This window comes from Euleptes europaea, chromosome 11, assembly GCF_029931775.1.
Source record: "Euleptes europaea isolate rEulEur1 chromosome 11, rEulEur1.hap1, whole genome shotgun sequence".
Classification (NCBI taxonomy): Eukaryota; Metazoa; Chordata; class Lepidosauria; order Squamata; family Sphaerodactylidae; genus Euleptes; species Euleptes europaea.
In genome coordinates this window covers 11,023,982-11,046,148 of record NC_079322.1, presented here as the reverse complement: position 1 = coordinate 11,046,148, position 22,167 = coordinate 11,023,982, and the positions used below count along the sequence as shown (strand labels likewise).

Sequence of the window (22,167 nt, the reverse complement as noted above, 5' to 3'; positions counted from 1 at the left end):
AGCATATGAGCTGGAGAGATTTAGAAATAATATAAGGTTGTACTTGGTTTACAACTTATGCTTTATATTTCAGGTACTCTGAATTAAGATGCTTTTAACTATAACAGGTCTTTTTCCATTGTACTAATCATATTTTACAGGATTTCTGTAACTGTTATATTCCTGAATGAAATGGAGTTACAAGTTCAAGGTATGAACTCTCATATAGAGAAATATAAAGAAACAGAAAATGCTTAAGGTTGTTTAAGATTGCTTGCATATATGAACATGTAAAGAATCATAATGTTTGTACTTTATGACATGTTTTTAAGAGTGTGTAAATGTTCACATGCAGATATTTTATGTGAAATAAATGGTAAAATGAAACCCACGGTTTATAAATTTATTTGGCACACTTCAAGAAAAAGACTTGCTTTTTAAAAGTGAGTTAATCATTGAGTCTTGCTTTGGTGACTGGCTGAATAAGATAATATATCATTTCTCAGGAAGTGGTCTTTTCTAAGAGCCTAGTCACATCAACAGCATGAACAGTGACAGCCTCTGTGATTCTGTGGAGCAGAGGTCCCCACACATTTTGAGCCTGTGGGCACTTTGGGAATTCTGACACAGGTGGTGGGCACAACCCCTTAACATTGCTCCTGCAGGAGGCAGAGCCAACCACAACATGGTTGCTGCAGAAGGTGGAGTCACACATGCAGAAGAAGCCCAAGTTCAGGGGGAAAGAGGGGCAATTAAAAAATATACAGGGAAGGAGGGAGAGAATAAAAGCAACACTGTGGTGACAGCTGCTACTGAAACAGTATTCTAATCTGCATAGCCAATCAGCTTCCCAAAGGCCAATCAGAAGTCCTGCTTGGCAAGAGCCCCTCATGGTCCCACCCACTTTCTAAAAGCACTTGGTGGGCACCAAGAAAGGGCACCACGATGGGGACCCCTGCCATAGAGTCTGCCCTCTGAAACCTCCATTTCCCCTGGTGGAACTGTTGTCTGGAGATCAGTTATAATTCTGGTAGAACTGCAAACCCTACCTGGAGATCTTTGGAGGTCTTTAAGCAGAGGCTGGATGGCCATCTGTTGGGAGTGCTTTGATTGTGGGATCCTGCATGGTGGCAGGGGTGGGAGGTTGTACTGGATGGCCCTTGTGGTCTCTTCCAACCTTGTGAACTTGTGGAGGTTGGCAACCCTACTTCGAATGTATCCAAAAGGTGGACTTTGATGATGAAACCTGTCCTGCTTACTGAAGTCTCTTCTCTCCTGGAGCAGATGCACCATCCTCAGAATAAAAGAGGCATCACCTTAACTACCCAAGTTCAAGTAGCCTTTATTGGCATAAGATAAAGTGTATAAAAGCAAATACATAAAATCCGTACAGTACAAGAAACCCAATAGTTTTTTCAGTAAAATCAATTAAGGTGCATTAGACAATTTAACAGTACTAGGCCAGCATTATTTGGTGCACAAACGCTCACGTTCTTGAATCGCGAATTGTAAGAATCTTGCCACCAATTCAATTTTTATGGGGTCCTGGGTGGTGATGAGGAAAGACACCTTAATTCTGGTGGGTAACCATCCCCTGTCCACAAATAATGGGTCAATAAATTGAGAACGGCCCCTAGAATAAAATGAGCAGTTAAGGAGGACATGGGAAACTGATTCTATTTTGCCCTCCCCGCAAGGACAGGCCCTATCCGTATATGAGACCTTATTGAATCTTCCGTAGAGCAAGGCGGAAGGAAGGGCATTAAATCTAGCGAGCATGTAAGCCCTTCTCTGTTGGGGATCAGTTAAGCATGAGAGGTAGTATGCTAAGGACTGATTGTATGTCCCGGGCTTCCAGTGTATAGGGGAGCATCTACTACAGGCCGCTCCTCTAAGCTCCTGCAGATCTATATCCAAAAGCCTGTTCTTAATCAGCTCAAAAGCTGATTTCTCTGTAAGGCAGAGTGAAGAGTCCAAGGGGATTCCAATTGATCTAATTTTGCTTTCGATATAATTTGTCCAATTAGCACGTTCAAATTCTGATAGCATATGATGGGCAAAGCTGTTGAACTCTGGTTTGAAATGCCAGTGTAACCAGAATTTGGTTGTCATGAGCCAGGCTCTGGTTTCCAAACGCATTTGGTTTGTTTCTAGACAGAGCGATGCATAGGGGACACAGGATGGTAATCCTAGAATTTTCCTTAGAAATTTGGATTGTATTTTTTCTACATCCTGATTTAGAGCTTGGATCCAGATTGGAAATCCATATAAGAGCTGAGAAGTTGCCTCAGCATTAAAAACTTTGAGAGCTGCAGGGACATATTGATGGCCCTTAGTATAGTAAAATCGGGTGATTGCCGAAATGCTATTCGTAACCGTAGTTATTGCTAGTTTCCTGTGTGTCACCCAACTGGCTCTATAGTGAAAGTGAATACCAAGGTATTTAAACCATTTTATCTGCTCGATCTCATTTCCTCTTATCCTCCATTTAAGAGGGGTCCATGATTTAGCAAAGACCATGATTTTAGCTTTTTTCAAAATTCACTGTTAATCTATTTTGATCACAGTACTCTAGGAATCATGATAGCAGCCATCTCAGGCCAACTCTTGTAAGGGAAAGGACTACCGCATCATCCGCATATAGGAGCAATGGGGCGTGTATTGAGCCCAATTTAGGGCTATGACAGTCAGGTGTACTCAGAAAGGGTGCAACGTCATTTATAAACAAATTAAAAAGATGAGGTGCCAATAAACAGCCTTGCTTTACCCCTTTGTTAATTGGAATTTTTTCTGTGAGCTCTCCTAAATGGGAATATCTAACTTGGCAGCTTGTGGCGGTATGGAGCCTTCTTATCAAGAACAGTAATCTCCTATCTATCCCCATTTTTGAGAGTTTATCCCAGAGCAGATCTCTAGATATAGAGTCAAATGCTCCTTTTAAATCCAGAAAGGCCGCCAAACATTTGGGGCCCGTCCTACTGTTGTATTTATTAACCAGATGTGATAGAATAATACAATGGTCCAGTGACGATTTCCCTTTACAGAATCCAGCTTGTTCGGGTCCTAAAATTTTTTGCTCTGCCATCCATGCTATAAGTTTGTTAAGCAAGTGTCTGGCATATACTTTCCCTATTGTGGAAAGCAGACTTATAGGCCTATAGTTGTTGGGGAGCAAGCGATTGCCCTTTTGTATATTGGGACCAGAATGACAGTTGTCCAAGCATCTGGGGTGTGGCCCAGCTGTAAACTGCTGTAAACAGGTCGGCCAAAAAGGAAGCCCACCAACCAGGGAAATTTTTTGATGGTTTCAGGGTTAATTGCATCCGGTCCTGCTGCCTTCCTCGGTCTTAATTGGTCAATAAGGCATTTGACCTCCTTTGATGTAACCGGAGGCCACTCCTCTACATCATCTAACTTTATTACGGGGCCCTCTGTCCTAGTCTCCATGTCCTCATAGAAAACCTTCATAAAATATTCTTGCCAGGTCTGTGCTGTAATGACCGCATTAGGGAGGCATCTCCCCCTAGTGTCATCGGACACTAAGGCCCAAAACTTTCTAGAGTCTCTTGAGTTCGTGGCCTGGATAAGCCTCTCCCACGTTTTCCCCAGGAAGTCTTCTTAACTACCCAAAAGGGCAAAAAAGCTTCTTCGGGTCCCCTGAAGCAACATGCTTGCCAAAAACACTATTCGTTTTAGATGCAAAGATCTGGATTAGAAGCATACAGGGAGAACTGATCAACTCAGATATGAAAATCAGCCACACCTCTCCTCACCTGCAGCTACTCAGAAGCCTCTCCAGGTACATAGAAAAATACCGTTTTGTAGATTAACCCAAACAGGGGGGAAAGTCTTTAAAAACCTGCCTGATAAGGACAAAATATGTTTCTGACAGCACCAAATGTCACAGCATCGAGATGTTATAACAAACAAACAAAAAATGAGAGGAAGGAATGAGAGATCAGCCTGCCTAGGTCCCTGAAAACTTAAAAGACTCCTGGGAGGGATATGGAAAGAGGGTGGGTAGAAAGATTTCTAACTTGTTCCCCCCCTGAATTCCTTGCAATTCCTTTCCTTTATCCCTTAGAAGCTCCTTGATCCATTGATCTTGAGCAGCGTAAATCTAATGTTTGAGGGATATAAGGACTGAAATAAATCTTGCCACTGCCAATGTAGCCTTGGGATGCCTATCACTTAGTAAAAAATGCATTATGTCAGACACAGAGGCATTAGATTTATATGTTAAAAGGGGAGAGATATACCGTGATCGAAGTTCCTCATAAAAGCAGCATTCCAAGAGGGCATGAGCTAATGAATCAATACAGCCAGAAGAGCAAGGGCAGGTCCTGTCTGGGGTTAATTCCATGCAGGCCCTGAGCTTGTCAATACAAATTGTGAGCAATTGTGAGCAAGTAAAACAGATTCGCCCTAGAGTCCAGTGGCACCTTAGAAGCCAACAAGATTTTCGGGGTATGAGCTTTGAAAGTCAAAGATCCCTTCGTCAAATACCTTTGACTCTCGAAAATCTTTGATCCGGAAAATCTTGGTTTCTAAGGTGTTAATGGACTTGAATCTAGTTGTTTTAGTTGTACAATGTATTTTCTTATCGGTTCTCAATGAATGAAAATTTTATTGTCTATAGCCATTGGCCATTAGCAAGTAAAACATTAAATAGATAATGGGATATACTAAAACATTTCAATTTAAAAGAAAAGTAGCTGCTTATTCCGATACGTTAGACCTTATTTTCTTTGCTGCAAGAGCAAACAAGGAGACTCTATATGATGCACATGCATCAACATCTGATAACAGAAATATAATTTTCTGTGCAGCTGAGTGTGTACTGACACCAGATAATATTCCCGCCAAAAAATTAGCCCTGGGGCCTGGATACAATGGGCAAAATAGGATGTAACGAGGTAAGTCCTCCAAAGTTGAGGATCCATAAACACGGTTCTTGCAAATGGTCCAATATACGCTGCAAATTAGAGAAACCAGGCCAGGACGCGTACTTCAAGGTGAAGGGTGTCCTGTTTTTCTCATGTCATTTCCAAAGCCAGTCATTCAAACCTTCATTCAGTAAAGGCTCCTACTGAAAGGCATGGAGTTTGCTCCAAGAATGGATCCTATGACAGCACAAACGGGGTTTAAGGATACACCCCGCTAGCTCTTGCAGTTTTCCACTGTGGGAAACTACATTTGGAAGGAGAGCCAGCAAAACTCCATGAATTTGCTACAGAATCCAACCTGAGCTATTTTCCCTTGCTGTTCATCTCATGTTTTGACTCTCCCATGCTGCATTTCAAAGCAAATATGGAGTCCTTCGACATCAGAGGACCTATCTGTCAGCACATAAGTAAGATGAATTATGTGGTGTAGTGGTTAAAGTATTGGACCCCATGGAGTTCTTAAGGCAAGAGACGTTCAGAGGTGGTTTGCCATTGCCTGCCTCTGCGCCACGTCCCTGGTATCCCTTGGGTGTCTCCCATCCAAGCAGGGCCCAGGGCCCACCCTGCTTAGCTTCCAAGATCTGATGAGATCAGACTAGCCTGGGCTCACGGTTATCGAGTAATTATTACACAAGGACCCCTATTAGGTCACTGTATTGGGTGGATCTTAAGAGATTGGGTTCAGGGAGAGGGAAGGGTTATCTCAGCTCATCCAGGTTCACTGCTAATCTCTTGCCAAGTGTCATTTTGTCAACTATATAAATGTAATAAATACTTCTTTCTTCTGAATCAAACAGAATGACTGCAGGCTTTTGAAAATCAAGCAGCTTGAACAAGGTACCTCTCCAAAATATGATTGATATTGTCTAGTTTGGGCCAAGAAAACTGGGCAGATACTAAACAACACAGTATTAAGCAGATTTCCTTTCAAGCCTTCCTAAAAGGCTTGCTCTAACCACCCACCTAAAAGCAAAAAACACAATACCAGCAATATAAAATGAATACAATTGTATTAATGTTTATTTCTAGTTACAAGAAACAATCAGTCCCTCATTTGTACAAAAATACCTGAAAGATTACAATTAGGTTCACTAGCCAAAAAAAAAAAAAAAAAGCTATTTACAGAATGAAGCAACACATATTGAATAAAAGGTTTTGTCTCTTAAGTTAATACCTTTTGCATTCCCTGAAAACTTAACTTTTATTCCGTTTTACAGTCACTAAAATTTTTTGCATTGTGACACTATAATTTACGAGAAGCATGTCTTGCCACTGGAAAGGTGCATTGATTGGTCAAAATGGTCAGGAACTTAGTGCAGAAAAGATAAGACAAAACATCTAAAAACTGAGGCACGTATTTCTTCAAGAATATTTCAACACATTAAAAACGTTGTACTGTTTAAAAACACCTACTGTATACTTTTTAAAAAAAAACCAAAATGGTTTGGCATTTTCCTTCTCAAACATATTCCAAGATTGCTACATGAAGTATTTTATTTAGAAAATAAAAGTCATAGGCCAAAAAAAGGGGGGGGGGAAGAGGGGGGGAATTCAACAGGCTCCAGAAACAACCCTGAGCATCCCCGTTTACATTCATGTCATTTAAATACACAAAACAATTAGAAAGTCAAATGTCCTTCAGTCCTTGGTTTCTAAGCTGCCAACCAGCCGAGTCTGCTGGAAACATTTAAGGTGGGATCAAAGTTTATTTCATTTCCAGCAGAAAAGGGGGGATCACTAACAGTGTACTAAAGTAACATAGCTACCACTCAAATGTGGCTTGTTTTCTCAAGAGTTGGGAGTGTACAAAATAGACAACCATTTACATACAAAATCATGTTTCATAGTCAAAAACTTTTATTCTCAATTTAAATAAAAATGCAAATTTTATAAATATGAAACAATGCAAAATGATTTTTTTTTCCATTTTGGTGGGAAAATGCATTGTTTGAACTAAACTACGTAAACACAAGAACTGTAGTCTTTTTTCAGAGTCTAGAAAGGTCACTGACGCTGGAGAATGAGAATGTTAAATTAAGTCAATTTTTAAAAAAAATCTAGAAGGGGTTAAACAGAAACGTGCAGAATGAAGTCAGAGACACAAGTTAGCTTAATTTGATGTCTTTAAAAACATTTTAAAAAGAACACTAAAAAAATACGTTACATTTTAAAACCAAGAAGGTTCTATAGTAAAAACTAAATCAAGTTTCTTCATTGTATATGTAGACAATTCATGGGGGGACGGGGGCGGGGAAGGCTAGTAGAATGTCTCCTGTAAACTAAAATACAGTGTTTCTATACCATTGATAATTCTGCTGATATGTACGATTCAAGCTGGTTATATCCTCTTAAACTACTCTCAATGTTATATGAATATCGTATGAATAAAGAACTGCTTCAACAACTTTGACCATTCAGGTAGGCTATTCGTTAGATGAAAACTGGCATAATATAACCTGTTTAAAGTGATTCAATAAGATGTCTGGAAAGGAAGAAAGAAGGGGGGGGGGAAACCACTCAACTTGCTGGATTCAATAAGATGTCTGGAAAGGAAGAAAGAAGGGGGGGGGAAACCACTCAACTTGCTGTAGTTAACTCTGACCATTCCATGGTTAACATAATTTTGCTGAAAAATCTATGCAAATATACAGAAAACACCTGTTTATGTCTTTGATCATCTCCAAAAGCCTGATAGTGAGCAGTGTGACAGTCCAATTCAATGCCAATAAAGGTGTCTGAATCTGACAGTCCAACGGGAAAACAAACGTGCTTTTAATGCTAGTTCATCATCAGTAGGAATAAAGTATTACTTGTAAACATGGAATAACTTACAGATTGACTTGGTTCAGATGTCCTAAACCAGAGATTCCCAACCTTTTTGACCTGTGCGCACCTTTGAAATTCTGACAGTGTGGTGCTTGCAGCCACAAAATGGCTGCCACAGGAGCCGGAGCCAGAAACAAATTGGCTGCCACAGCTTACCTCCAGTCATATAGTGAAGATCCTTGTGCTGTGGTGACAGCTGCTGCCGAAGCAATGTTTTTAAAAATTTGCACAGCTAACCAAATCTTCAGTAGCCACTCCAAAGCCTCGCTGGGCAAAAGCCCCACCTGGCCCCACCCACGTTCTAAACATTTGGCTGGCACCAGGAAAGGTGTCAGCTGGCACCATGGCGTCCAGGGGCATCATGTTGGGGACCCCTGTTCTAAACCTTTAACATGGAGCATCCCCATAAATGAAGCTGTGCCAATTAAGTAATATCTATCCAACCCACCACTTACTATATTTAATCAAATTTACAGGGATAGCTCCAGACTAAATTGACAATTGCTGCAAATTCCCCATTAGGCTGCAGACCTCCCTCATGTTGTTTCTGCTCTCTTTCCCCCCCCCCCCCAGCATTTTGTGGAGATCAGTGGGTTGCAGTAGGAAGGAGCGGGCAGGAAAGTCCTGTTCTGCTGATGGAAATGTTAGTCTGGATCCACTCCAGAGGAAATTCTGCCTGTCACCATGGTCAAAGCTGGGAAATGTAATATTTCCTCTGTGTGGTGGTGCCCATGAGAATGGCCAGCATGGAAGGTTTCTAAGAGTGCCTGAACCAGCCCTTACTTGGACAATGATCCAGGACTGAAGAATGATAACCACACAACTCATTTGCTGCAGATACTGGCATATACATATATATAAATATTGGTGCATATATACTCAAGCATTTGTTATCTGAATTGTCAAATGAAAAATCTGGCAATTGCAAGCGCAGGTTTCACTGCTAATTTCCAGATAAAAGGTCAGAAAATATCAAGCTAGCACACCTTCCTCTGATCTTCCTGGTGACACTTGCATAGGGGTCTCTTTGAAGATGGAATGGAATGAGGGGAGGCTGTCTGGCTGTGCTTGATGGATCAGGGTGGTGGTAGAAAGTGCCGTCAAGTCACATCTGACTTATGATGACCCCTGGTGGGATTTTCAAGGCAAGAGACATTCAGAGGTGGTTTGCCATTGCCCGCCTCTGTGGCACGATCCTGGTATTCCCTTGAAGTCGCCCATCCAAATACTTACCAGGGCTGACCCTGCTTAGCTTCCGAGATCTGATGAGATTGGGCTAGCCTGCGCTATCCAGGTCAGGATACCATGCCCACTTGTTTTGTACATGCAGGCTGGATCTGTCCAGCTTTTCCACTGCTGCAGAGTGCTGGGAATCATGGGACCTACCTGGACAAAACCTATGCAGAATGGAGGCATTAGTCAGGAGGGAAATCAGGTGAGATTGGGTGGGAAAGTTGGCTGGATCCAACCCAACATAGGCTTCAGAGATCCTACAGAACAAATGAATGGAAGATGCAATTTCCTCAGTTCATCTGATTGGATGTCATTGTTGCATTACCAATACCAGCTGGAAACATAATTCCATAATGCAAAGACGAAATACTACCCAAGCGAAGAGACTTTTATATCTATACTGCCACCCTCACTGACCATAGGTACTACCAAAACACAATCTGTAACCATGGTTAGAAGCTTGTCAACCGTGGTTTCGGTACAATGACAGTGATAGGCCTACACCGGTGCTCTGAAAATTCAAGGAAATATAATGCTCAAAAAGAAACACTGATTCCGTGTCATACTAGGTAGACTAACAAGTAAAATGCTTCTTCCCCAACACACACACAGTCACTCAGCTGTGTTGTAGCTACTGAAAGTGGATTTTCCCAAGAGTGGTGGTGGTGGTGGTGGGGGAGACTAACAGGCTAGGCCAAGAACATTTGTGCATAGAATCAAGAGCCTTTTTGCATGACTGGGTATCCCTAATACATGACATGCACATACAGTCATCCTTTTGAAATGGTGATACCTGTAGCTTTTCCAGCTGTATCCACCATATTGATTCTTCAAGGTCATCACTGCATGACCAGGCCTCTGGTCATGACAGAGGTGAGATACATTTTTGTCCTCTAGACTTTTGTTAGGATGAAGCATCTCATGTGCATTACAGGGTCTGGCTTAGAACCCAACCCCTCCGCAAATAAGCTCCTAATATAGGTTGTAGGCAATATCCAAAACGCAAAACGAGTGCAAAGAAAACAAACCCACAAGAGAAGTGATCAACACAAAAAGTAAACACACTAAGTCTTAATTGTCAAGATTATTCCAGGGCAAGAGTTCTTTTCAATAATTTTTGCTTCACAAACTTGATTCTGTTAAGTGCACCAGCCAAGGGGCAGTTTCCAGTTTTGTTCCAATTTTTTAAAGTGATTTTACATACCCTTTCCCAATTTTGGAGGGGGACGGGGGGTGTTACTGGGACTCAGCAGCAGCTGCTCTTAAGTGTCACACAAACCAGCTAATGAGTGTCTGCTGGCACCCATCCCATCCATCCCTTTTCCAAGTCCCCAAGGTGCATAACGTTTGCGCTCTTTTCAAGCCAACCTACGAGGCTGCCGATTTCCCAGTGTCAACTTCCTCTTACAAGATTTCTCTACCGAATCCAGTCTTTTTTTGAGCAAAGCCAGGGCAAGAAAGGAACGGAGGTCATAAGGCGACACGGATGCAGTGGTGCTTCAGTTTACACGGCAGGATCCCCTTGTTGAGCTGGTAGAACTCAACAAGCTGTATTAGGTCGGTGAATTTGGTGTTCCCGTCATCCAGGCTGAAAAACATCTGTCCATCATCTTCACACTATAGAAATTTTTTTTTTAATGGAGAATTAAAAAAAAAAACACTTCTCAGTGGAAGAGAACAAGGAATTGAAGCTATCTCAGGTTAAAACTGAGCTACAGAATAGTAAACTAGGGGAAACACAAGTTTGAAATTTAATCAACAATAACATTAAAAGTCAAAGTTAGATGCATACTGGGGGTCTGTTATTGAAACTTAATTTTAGGGCACATGGGGCCTGCACCATCCTCCCCCACGGTCCTGATCTAAAGAGGAAATTAAGTTGTAAAAAAAGCTGCTGGGGCTTAATTCCTAAGTCCTGAACTTCAGCTGCAATGAAGCCTCAGTATGTGGCAGTTTTCATACTTGTTCCCACTAAGGGTTATGCTTTTTTGTGTATTTATATTGCTCTGCAGATCTCTGTGGTGCTTTAGAACAGGTTGGGTCCCCAACCTTTTTGAGCCTAGGGGCACTTCTGGAATTCTGAGACAGGGTGGTGGGCACAACTACCAAATGGCTGCCACAGGAAGCGGAGCCAACCCCACATTGTCCAGGAGGGAGGTCATTCTCTTAACATTTCAGGCAGAAGCTCTGTTTAGTGGGAGCCAGTGTGGTGTAGTGGTTAAGAGCGGTGGTTTGGAGTGGTAGATTCTAATCTGGAGGTTTGATTCCCCACTCCTCCACATGAACGGCAGACGCTAATCTGGTGAACTGGACTTGTTTCCCCACTCCTACACATGAAGCCAGCTGGGTGACCTTGGTCTCTCAGCCTCACCTACCTCCCAGGGTGTCTGTTGTGGGGAGGGGAAGTGGTAGAGAAAGTCGGCATATAAAAACCAACTCTGCTTCTTCTTCTTCAAATGAAGATATTGCTTTAAAGTATTTTCTTATATACACACAGCTTACTTTCAATCATGCAGTGAATATCATTGTGCTGTGGTGGCAGCAACTGCTGCAGCAACTTTTAAAAAATCTGCTCAGGCAATCAGATCTCCAATGGCCAATCAGAAGCCCTGTGGGTACAAGCCCCACCTGGCCCCACCCACTTTCTACAAACATTGGCAGGCACCAGGAAAGGTGTTGGAAGGTGCTCCGCTGCTTTAGACAGTAGCAGAACGGACAATTTTAGGTGCATGCCACAATTTCTTTGCCAATTATGCCCCTGTGGTGGGGGCTGGATTTTGAAATTGTGAAGCATGTACATGTTGATTTTTAGCTACAACAAAACCTAAGCTCTTGTTCACAGATTTGCGCAAAGGGTACAAGCAACTTCTTTTGAAAAAATAAACTAAAACCAATATATCCAAACACATTTTAATACATGGGGAAAGTCTGTGATAAAATCCATTCCATATTGGAAGGATGCCATCCTTACCGGCAAAATCTGAAAATGCTTGATCTTTTGATGGTGGCACAGCGTAAGCACAAAAGTCTTTGGATTACTCTGGCTGTCCCGAAGAAGAAATAGTCTGCAAGACATTGTATTTCATTATAAACATCGGTCCAAAAACCTGTGTCTCATGATGTCATCGGGGACCAGGTCTATTTATGACAAACAAATTATGATATAATTTTTATCCAAGAGACCTGGTTAACATCAAAATTGACATTAAATGGATTTCTCACATACACACTCAATGCCACCCCCCAATTACTAAATGCCCCAGTGGGGGGCTGCCATGTCTGATTTCTACGTCAGTGAAGTGTGATGCAACATTGCTTCCTCCCTTAAGATCTTTAGCAATGACTTGACTTTTGACTTTTAAAGATCAGGTCAGTTTGGCAGTGAATGCATATATTCCTCCCTGTTCCTCATCCTTTTGTTATGAGAACTGTTGGCCTGACTTGGAAAATTACAACTCTGAACCTGAAATTAAATATCCCAAGGCACAAATAATATTGTTAGGCGACTTTAATTCTCACATAGGGAATGAAACAAACCAGGACTCTTGACATGTTTTTCCAGACCTCTCGTCGACATACAGAATGTTAAGCCAATATATACAGATTGGAACAACAAGTTCTGCCCATCTGAAGGAGCTGGAGTAAGTGGGATGTTGTCCCTTTTTGAAAGGATTTTAAAATATTATTATTATTATTATAAGAAGGGAGAGTGAAACAAAGCAGCATAGAAAATGAAGAATGAGAACCTGGGAATCAGCCCAAAGCATAGCATGGGATAATGCATTCACTGAGACAGAAATAAGCACTATAAAAGGCTAACCTCTGATATACAAATATGAAGTAATATTTTGCAAACACCACCCGAGCGACCTCAAACACACCACACCAGGGATGAGAAAGAAGCAGGAAGGCCCCAGATTATAATGAGCAAATCAGCCAAAGTAGGCGACCATTGATAACAAACTGCTATGTTCCTGCCATAGTCTATTTCTTGGGATCGAGTCAAAGGCCATCTTTAAATCCATAAATGCAACATAGATTGATCCAGTAGAGGGCGATGTATATTTTTTAATAAGATGGGATAGTATAAAGCAGGGGTGGGGAACCTCAGGCCCGGGGGCCGTATGCGGCCCCCGAGGACATTTTTTGTGGCTCTCGGGAGCTCTGGGGCCCTGCTGCAGAGGCGGGGCGCAGGGTGGCCCAGAGAGTGTTCCTGGCACCATGGCTTACAGCGGTGCTGTGGCGCCCTTTTTTTTTTGGGGGGGGGACCTCCTCTCGCCGACTGTTGAGCAGCAAGAGGGAGGGGGAAAGAGGCTGGTGGATCCCGGCGGCAGAGCATGCATGCAGGAGCTGATCGGGCTTCAGGGGGGCCCTTTTGTGGACTCTGGGGAGGAGAGGGCATGGAGACTGGGCCCGGTCATGTGGGGCTCTGTGCACCGCTGTGTGTGTGTGTGGGCAGGGGAGGCTGGGGCCCGGTCACGCGGGGCCAGCGGGTGTGTGTGTGGGGGGGGGGAAGGCTTTTCTCTCTTTTCTTCCTCTTTTTCTGTCACTCTTTCTCCTTTCTCTCCCTCTCTTTCTCCCTCTTTTTCTGTCTCTTTTTTTGTCTCCCTTGTCCTTTTCTTTGTCTCCCTTCGTCCTTTTCTTTCTTTCTCCCTCTCTCTCCATTTCTTTCTCCCTTTCTCTCCCTTTCTCCCTCCCTCCTCCTCTTTCTCTGTTTTCATTCCTCCCTTGCAGATCGACTGTGGGCTGCGCCCCCCTGGCACCTCGTTTGCTCGGGCCCACTGCTGGCTGCCCTTCCGCCTGGGAGGGGGAGTGGGGGCACCCTGCAGGCCTTCTCTGTGTGGCCTCCCCTGGGGTTGCCAACCTCCAGGTGGTGGCTGGAGACCTGGCAACCCTAGCCTCTTCCCCCCCCACCGGGAGATCTACACCTGGTATGGCCCCTGAATGATGTCATAAATATGCAAATGGCCCTTGGCAGGAAAAAGGTTCCCCACCCCTGGTATAAAGCAATGGTCCGATGTAGAATAACCCGACCAAAAGCCCGCTTGCTCAGGTCCCAGTATGGAATTTTTTGTCATCCAAATAACCTATTTAATAAATAGGGTGCATACAACTTACCCACTACAGAAAGAAGACTAATTGGGTGATAATTCTCCAGTTGAGACCTGATGCCTTTCTTGTACACTCAAACTATAATTGCCTGTTTCCAGTTCCCAGGAATTAAATCTGACTCATTTATTCTCGTAAAGCCCTCTGCTAGTATAGGGGCCCACCATTTGATCTTATTGCAGAAAAGATCTGGAGGTAAAAAAATCAGGACCAGAGGCCTTTCCTAATTTCAATTTATTATCAGATTTTCTTTCTCTAGTGCAGTAACTTTGGGCCAAGATGGTAAATTTTGGATGCAAAACTGAGATAAAACAGTTATTGGGTGCGATTTGGCTCATTTGCTTGTTATATGTATGAAGGCCACAGATTTATGTGCTCCCTCCCCTCCCTTATTCACTGCACTGAGACTTTCTGGTTTGTAACAAATCACCCCATGGAGATTCATCTGCCTCCTTCTGTCATTGTCTTCTGCCAGCAAGAGAAGGCTTTTGTGTTTAATTTGGCATACCCCCAGTAAACTCTTATTGGACCTCCTTCCTGGTTGTGTGTGTTTGTACGTCTATATGCTTTTATTGTATTGCACTGTTTTTATTATATCGTTAAATATTTATATATACATTTTAAATGCTGTTCTAAAGTTTTAAATCAGGAATCCATCAACAGAGGATGCATCTACACAGGCATAACATCCAAATCGCAAGATGTATAATATCCAAATCACAAGATGTCATAGTTCCACTGTACACAGCATTGGCCAGTCTGCACTTTGGAGTATTGTGTGCAGTTCTGGAGGCCTCACTTCAAAAAGGATGTGGGCCGAATGGAGCAGGTGTAGAAGAGAGTGATGAGGATGATCAGGGTCCTGGAGACCAAGCCCTATGAGGAAAGGCTGAGGGAGTTGGGAATGTTTAGTCTGGAGGAGGTTGAGGGGGGACATGATTGCTCTCTAAGTATTTGAAGGGCTGTCACTTAGAGGAGGGCAGGGAGCTGTTCTTGTTGGCAGCAGAGGAAAGGACCCGCAATAATGGGTTTAAATTGTAGGCAGAGAGGTGTCGGCTGGATATTGGGACAAGGTTTTTTACAGTAAGAGTTGTTCAACAGTGGAATCAGCTACCCAGGGAGTTGGTGAGCTCCCCCTCATTGGCAGTCTTTAAGCAGAGGCTGGACAAGCACTTGTCAGGGATGCTCTAGGCTGGTCCTGCATTGAGCAGGAGGTTGGACTAGATGGCCTGTATGGCCCCTTCCAACTCTATGATTCCCAACTATTTCAAGCCTGTGCTGCCGCAGGAGGCGAAACCAGATACAAAATGTCAGGGAGTGAGGTTATGTATAACTCTCATAGTAATTCTTCAATATTTCAGGAAGAACCTTGATTTAACAGGATGCCCTTTAAATTAATCAATAAATGTGCTGACACCTCCAAACCAGGTACATTAATAAAAACAGTGTAAAAGTGCATACCCATCCACCAGCCCCTGCTGTTTAATAATCCTGTGCGATTCTTCCCTGGAAATCCTGCCATGAAACCAGTGCTGTGTCCTATGAATAACTGAAGAAGAAAGAGATTGTTAGTGCCAGCATGCTGTACTGTGCAGGTTTTCCAAACACATGTCCCTCAACCACGATGCTGCTGATATAGCGCACTGTTTTTTTTAAATATGAATACAGATTACAGTGTCTGAATAGCCTGCTGCCTGTGAGATGATACCAGAGATGTGATATACATGTCCATGTTGCACATGTGCACTCCGCCTCCACTTCCCTGATGAGGTCACATGGCTCCAGTTTTAAAACTCCAATCCACACATGGAAGCAGGTATCTCCATCTGAGTTTATTATTTTACACCAGGCACAGGAGACTGTTGCAAGAAGGGGGAGATCCTGCCACCCACAGCAGTAGGAGCAGTTGTTCCGGCACCTTTAACGGACTACCCGCGATGTAAGGCATTCTTCCAAGTACAAAAATGTCACATTTTGAGTACTGAAAACTACATTAACCATGCAAGAAAAATACCATCTTTACGAGCTGCACGTGACTGGTGCACCACTGCTCATTTGCTTTGCAAAAATAATAACAACGGAAGAAAGCCTAAAAAAGGCAATCGTTATTAATTTTATTTTTACTACTCCATGTAGGACTGACAGCAGTTTCAGGAATGTACGCTCTAGCAAGCAGGGCTCAAAAATCCTCCGAGGAAGGAACTTTTCTGTATCTGACTCAGAAACCACAACTGTTGCTTGACGTCATATTGGGAGGCTGTTTCAGCCAAAGACAAACCCTTAAATCGGAGTTTAATGGAACAGAGTTAAGTACAGAAATAACCACCTTTCCATGGAAGTTCACAGGACAATCTGATTCTCCAAAGGTTTTCAGGTTCTCTCTCCATGCTTTCCATTGTATTTCAGTGTTTTCTTACCTGTGCTCAGTGCGGAAGGATGAAGAGGACTTTGGCTACCCAGGGCGTTCATTCTCGTGGTGCGTTTCTGCAAAATGGGTGGGACCAGTTCAACTCGAATTGCTCATCAATGGTATTAATTTGGCTACTATATTCATGCCCTGACCTGGATGGCCCAGGCTAGCCCAATCTTGTCAAATCTCAGGAGCTAAGTAGGGTCAGCCGTGGTTAGTATTGGGCCGGGAGACCACCAAGGAAGTCCAGGGTTGCTACTCAGAGGCCAGCAATGGCAAACTTCCTCTGAACATCTCTTGCCTTGAATACCCTAGAGGGGTCCCCATAAATCGGCTGTGACTTAATACAACAAATAACCCCATGGAGATTCATCTGCCTCCTTCTGTCAATAAATTTATTATTTGATTTGAATCCTGCCATCTATTTCCATCCAAGGCCGGGCTCAGGGCAGCTAACTTTATCAAAACAACATACAACATAATAAAACTGTAATATACAAGAAACTTTAAAATATTAAAAACCAGTCCCCAATTGTTAGTCAACTGAACAATTAAAACAAGTGGTGCTCATCACAAGAGCACAGGGCCACAGTGGGCCTGGAGAAGCAGTCAGGGCCCCTGATCTGAGTTGGTGACAGCATGGTGGGGGTAGGGAGGCCAGCTCTGGTGAAAGACCGTTGCTGCCCTCAACTATAGGCCTGGTGGAATATCTCAATTTCTATCAATATTCGTTCCAAATAATTTGTCCCATAATAGATCTCTTGATATGGAATCAAAGGCTCCCTTTAGATCCAAGAAGGCTGTATATAGCTTAAGAGTTGGTTTTCCTAGAATATTTATTAACTAGGCGTGAAAGAACAATGCAGTGGTCTAATGTAGTTTTCCCCTGGCAAAAGCCTACTTGTTCTGGGCCTAATATCCCATATTTGGATATCCAAGCTAGAAGTCTGCCCAATAGATGTTTGGCATATAGCTTCCCTACTATAGATAGATTAGATTATTTATTATTAACAGCATTAGCCAGAAGAGATACAAACCTTGTCAATACAACCCATTACATGATAAAATAATCTTTGTAAAAAATATGGATAAAATTATATCAATTAAAATTAACCTTATTAACGCTAGTAACCTTTTCCGAGCTGATTTTAATTGCTACAGAACAATATTTGGCTACCTGTAAATAACACTGAGAGTCTCCCTCCCATAAGAGGAATTTCATGTTCTCTTCCTCTGGACTGGATTCCATTGTGTACTATAGATAGAAGATTTATTGGTCTAAAGTTGTATGGAGTTGTACGGTCTCCCTTTTTATAAACAGGTACCAAAATCGTGCTTGTCCAGGTCTCTGGCATAACACCGGTTTTATCCACCCATGTAAACAACTGGGCCAGTAGAGGGGCCCACCAGTTAGGATCTGATTTGAGCACTTCTCAGCTGCAACGATTTCATGTTATTATGTAGTCACCCTGTTTATTAATTTTATGCCAATAAAGGAGACTGTGATTGTTATATCTCCACCTTGGCAGCACTTTCTACCACCACCACCACCACCATATCCACGAATGGTTTTAGGAGGTATCAGCTGCCAATTTTTTTTTTTAAGAGCACCCTTACCCGCCAAGTGTACCCTTCTTCCAAGGCAGCACACTGTGCTTCGGCTGGATTTTCAATAACTCTTCCTATTTGTCCAGAAAAATCCATTGCTACTAAGGAGTTTTCAGACACACTTCGCTGAAAAGGAAAATAAAAATTAGGTTTTAAACAGAACTACTGATTTTTTTCCCAGAGTCCTTCCTCCCAACTCTTCCATGGCATTTCCAGATTATTTCTTTATTTCTCTCTCTCAAACTGCTGAGTTTTTCAAGTTCATCAGCTGCTACCCTTGCAACATTTTCACACAAGGATAGTCTGAAACAGCTGGAGATATTAGAATGTTTAAAGTTTTTAGCTATTCCCAATCCAGTGTGTTGCTGTGTTAAACCCCAGAAAACAAGAACAGAGACACCTGGTAATGATTGCCCCAGAAGGTCAGACCAGAACCAATGGGTTGAAATTAAATCAAAAGAGTTTCCATCTAGACATTAGGAAGAATTTTCTAACAGAGCGGTTCCTCAGTGGAACAGGCTTCCTCGGAGTTGGTAAGCTCTCATTCCCTGGAGGTTTTAAGTAGAGGCTAGATGGCCACCTGTCAGCAATGCTGATTCTATGACCTTAGGCAGATCATGAGAGGGAGGGCACCTTGGCCATCTTCTGGGCATTGAGTAGGGGTCGCTGGGGTGTGTGGGGGAGATAGTTGTGAATTTCCTGATTTGTGCAGGGGGTTGGACTAGATGACCCTGGTGGTCCCTTCCAACTCTATGATTCTATTCTATGATTTTTAGTGGACTAATTTGTTGTGGAGTACATATGGTTTCACCCTGACCTGGGTGGCCCAATCTTGTAAGCTAAGCAGGGTCAGCCCTGGTGAGTACTTGGATGAGCAACCACCACGAAAGTCCAGGGTTGCCTTGCAGAAGCAAGAGATGGCCAATCACCTCTGAACATCTCTTGCCTTGAAAACCCTATGGGGTCGCCAAAGCTGTGACTTTATGGCACTTTTCCACCACCACAGATGGTTGGTTTCGAGTAACTTAGCACTGGACTTCAAACAGCAGACTTCAGAATTTGCTACAGGTACTCCACAACCATTTATATTAAAATAAATAAATTTACAGAAAGAGACAGAAAATCTGGGATTTGAAGAATAGTGTTCTGGTTGGCCAAGGAGGCTTTGGGCTTGTATCTCTCAAAAGGGGGTCCCCTGTGCCCCACGGCAAGCCACAGCTGAAACTAGGGGGAGGTGAAACTAAGGGGCCTTTCAAACACTGTTTGAAAAGCAACACCCCCAATTCCATATCATAAAGGGGGGGGAAGGCAGATATTCTATGGGGCACATCTTAGCCTTGGAGCACCCCTAAAGCAGCTCTTTGGATCCTGGTCATAAGAACATGAGAAAAGCCCTGCTGGATCAGACCAAGGTCCATCAAGCCCAGCAGTCTGTTCACCCAGTGGCCAACCAGGTGCCTCTGGAAAGCCCACAAACAAGACATTGCAGATGCAATATCCTGCCTGTGTTCCACAGCACCTACTATATTTGGCCTGCTCCTCTGATCCTGGAGAGAATAGTCAGAGTCTGCTCTTGCACACTAAAGATACTGAATGAATCACAGCTTCATAAAAAAAATCAGAATAAAATCACAACAGAGATCAATCAGAAGTCAGCCATGTTGGTAAATCTAGTATACCCACTCAACCACAAACATGCCTAGTGGGAGACAAACCTCCTAGAATTCAGAGACCAGCACTGCCTGGATGTGCTGGAAACAGAATTTAATACACAAAGGCACTTTTGGGATCAGCTAAAACAGAATATGCCTCTTATGAAAAACAGATTATGCAGATGTCAGGAACGGAGCACAGACCATGAGGAGAACTTGGAGCAGCTTGACATTTTACCCAGCCAGGCTAGCCCGATCTTGTCAGATCTCGGAAGCTAAGCAAGTTGGCCCAGGTTAGTACTTGGATGGGAAGTACTAGGGTCACCAAGGAAGTCCAGGGTCACCACACAGAGGCAGGCAATGGCAAACCACCTCTGAACGTCTCTGCCCTGATCTGGATGGCCCATGATAGCCTGATCGCATCAGATCTTAGAAGCTAAGCAGAGTCGGCCCTGTGTAGTACTTGGATGGGAGACCACCAAGGAAGTCCAGGGCTGCTACACAGAAGGAGGCGATAGCAAACCACCTCTGCTCACCTCTTGCCTTGAAAACCCTATGGGGTTGCCATAAGTCAGCTGCAACTTGATGGCGCTTTCCACACACCCCCAATTTTTTAAAAGGGCAGGGGAAATGGCCCAGAGGTTGGGGTGTCTCCTACAGCTCCACCGAGCAAAGTCTGAAGCCTGAAGTCTGAAGTCCAACCTAACAGCCAGACACTATCTTATTCTATTTTTTTTATCATTTGTGAACCACTGACTCTTCCATTCCTTTGATTGCTTCATGATGTCGGAACATTATTCCAGTCAGAAGGCCAAGCATGGACTGGGAAGCCAAAATGGCCCTGGAGGAAGCCAGACTGAGCAGCCCCTGCAATGCTTAAGCAGAGCTTGGCCCTGCTTGCTTCTGGCTGTTATCAGCCCTCCACGACAGAGGCCAGTTGAAAACTTTCCCAGACAGTTAAAGGCCAGTCCATCCCTGCAGAAGACAAAGGAACATTACTGGATGCAAAAGGGCCCGAGAAGTTCCCATGTCCCAGTGAAGCCAACAAGCCAAAACAGGTGTTTCAAAACTTTCAAAATATATTTGATGCGTATTACAAAGCAAAGAAAAGGCTCTTAGAGTCATACTGTCAATGACGTTTTGTATGCTCAGATAATTTTCCTTGTTCATACAGGTACAAAGAGCAGCATGAGAGGAGGAAGAGGAGGAGGAAAAATTTGGTTTTTATACCCTGGTTTTCTCTAACTTTTTAAGGAGTCTCATAGCGGCTTACAACCTCCTTCCCTTCCTCTCCCCACAACAGACACCCTGTGAGGTAGGTGGGGCTGAGAGAGCTCGAACAGCTGTGACTCGCCCAAGGTCACCCAGCGGGCTTCATGTGTAGGAGTGGGGAAACCAACCCAGTTCTCCAGATTAGAGTCCGCCGCTCTTAACCACTATACCATGCTGGCTGTCATTGCTTGATTGCAACTAGATTCTAGTCCAGTAGCAACTTAGACACCAACAAGATTATGGGGGAATAAGCTTTCGAGAGTCAAAACTCCCTTTGTCAGACAATGAAGGGAGCTTTGACTCTCAAAAGCTTATTCCCCAAAACTCTCGTCAGTCCCAAGGTGCTCCTGGACTCGAATCTAGTTGTTCTACTGCAGACCGACACGGCTACCCTACAAAACTATCTTCACTGCTTCCAGGCATCCTAATTCCCCACAGCTCAACAGGCCATGACTCCGAAGTAACTGTGCAATAGAAAGTAGTATATCTAAACTGTGAGAAAGCTGACTGTAATACAAGTGAAATGCTCTCTATTGGTAATATAAATTACAAACTTACTACAGGCGTGGTAAAATGTGGAAGCATCGCTTTTCTCTGCTGTGGAATTCTGAAGTTCTGGTACAACAACATCCCATACTGCGGATAGGAAGAGAGGAAAATGAAAACATACGGTGCCTGATCTTTTCCAGCAGTTAGAACTTTATGGTACTGGTGCTAACAGAAAGAGAATTCACCTCTAAAACAGATACAGGCTGCCATAAATGTGAATTGTGTGAAGCTTAAAGGGGAATCGAGTACCTTGAGAAGTCGAAATGCGGTCATCCAGCATGTCCTGTTCTGTTCATCCTCAGCACACAACAATCTTAATTCTTTTGTTTCATTCCTCACTTTGCTGGGCTGCAAAACAAAGGCAAACAAAAACACAACTCTATCATGCAAAATTTATATCACAAAACAACAATCTCACATTACTGCTTTGCATATATATCCCTTGACCTGGATGGTCCAGACTAGCCTGATTACGTTAGATCATGGAAGCTAAGCAGGGTCGGCCCTGGTTAGTAGAAGAGGAGTTGGTTTTTAAATGCCAACTTTCTCTACCTTTTTAGGAGAATCAAACCAGCTTACAATC

The 22,167-nt window shown here is 43.3% G+C and overlaps 1 protein-coding gene across 1 annotated transcript in view; it reads right to left on the bottom strand.

The window, feature by feature from the left end:
- Nucleotides 1–10,307: 10,307 nt before the first annotated feature.
- The window catches only part of GRB10 (growth factor receptor bound protein 10), a 203,816-nt gene continuing 191,956 nt past the window's right edge, over nt 10,308–22,167 (bottom strand). The window contains exons 11-17 of the mRNA XM_056857419.1: nt 21,834–21,932; nt 21,594–21,671; nt 18,121–18,237; nt 16,511–16,577; nt 15,555–15,642; nt 11,956–12,049; nt 10,308–10,601 (exon numbers count right to left, since the gene is read on the bottom strand). Coding sequence (XP_056713397.1) covers nt 10,455–10,601; nt 11,956–12,049; nt 15,555–15,642; nt 16,511–16,577; nt 18,121–18,237; nt 21,594–21,671; nt 21,834–21,932 — 690 coding nt within the window. The 3' untranslated portion in view covers nt 10,308–10,454. The remainder of the gene's footprint in view (nt 10,602–11,955; nt 12,050–15,554; nt 15,643–16,510; nt 16,578–18,120; nt 18,238–21,593; nt 21,672–21,833; nt 21,933–22,167) is intronic.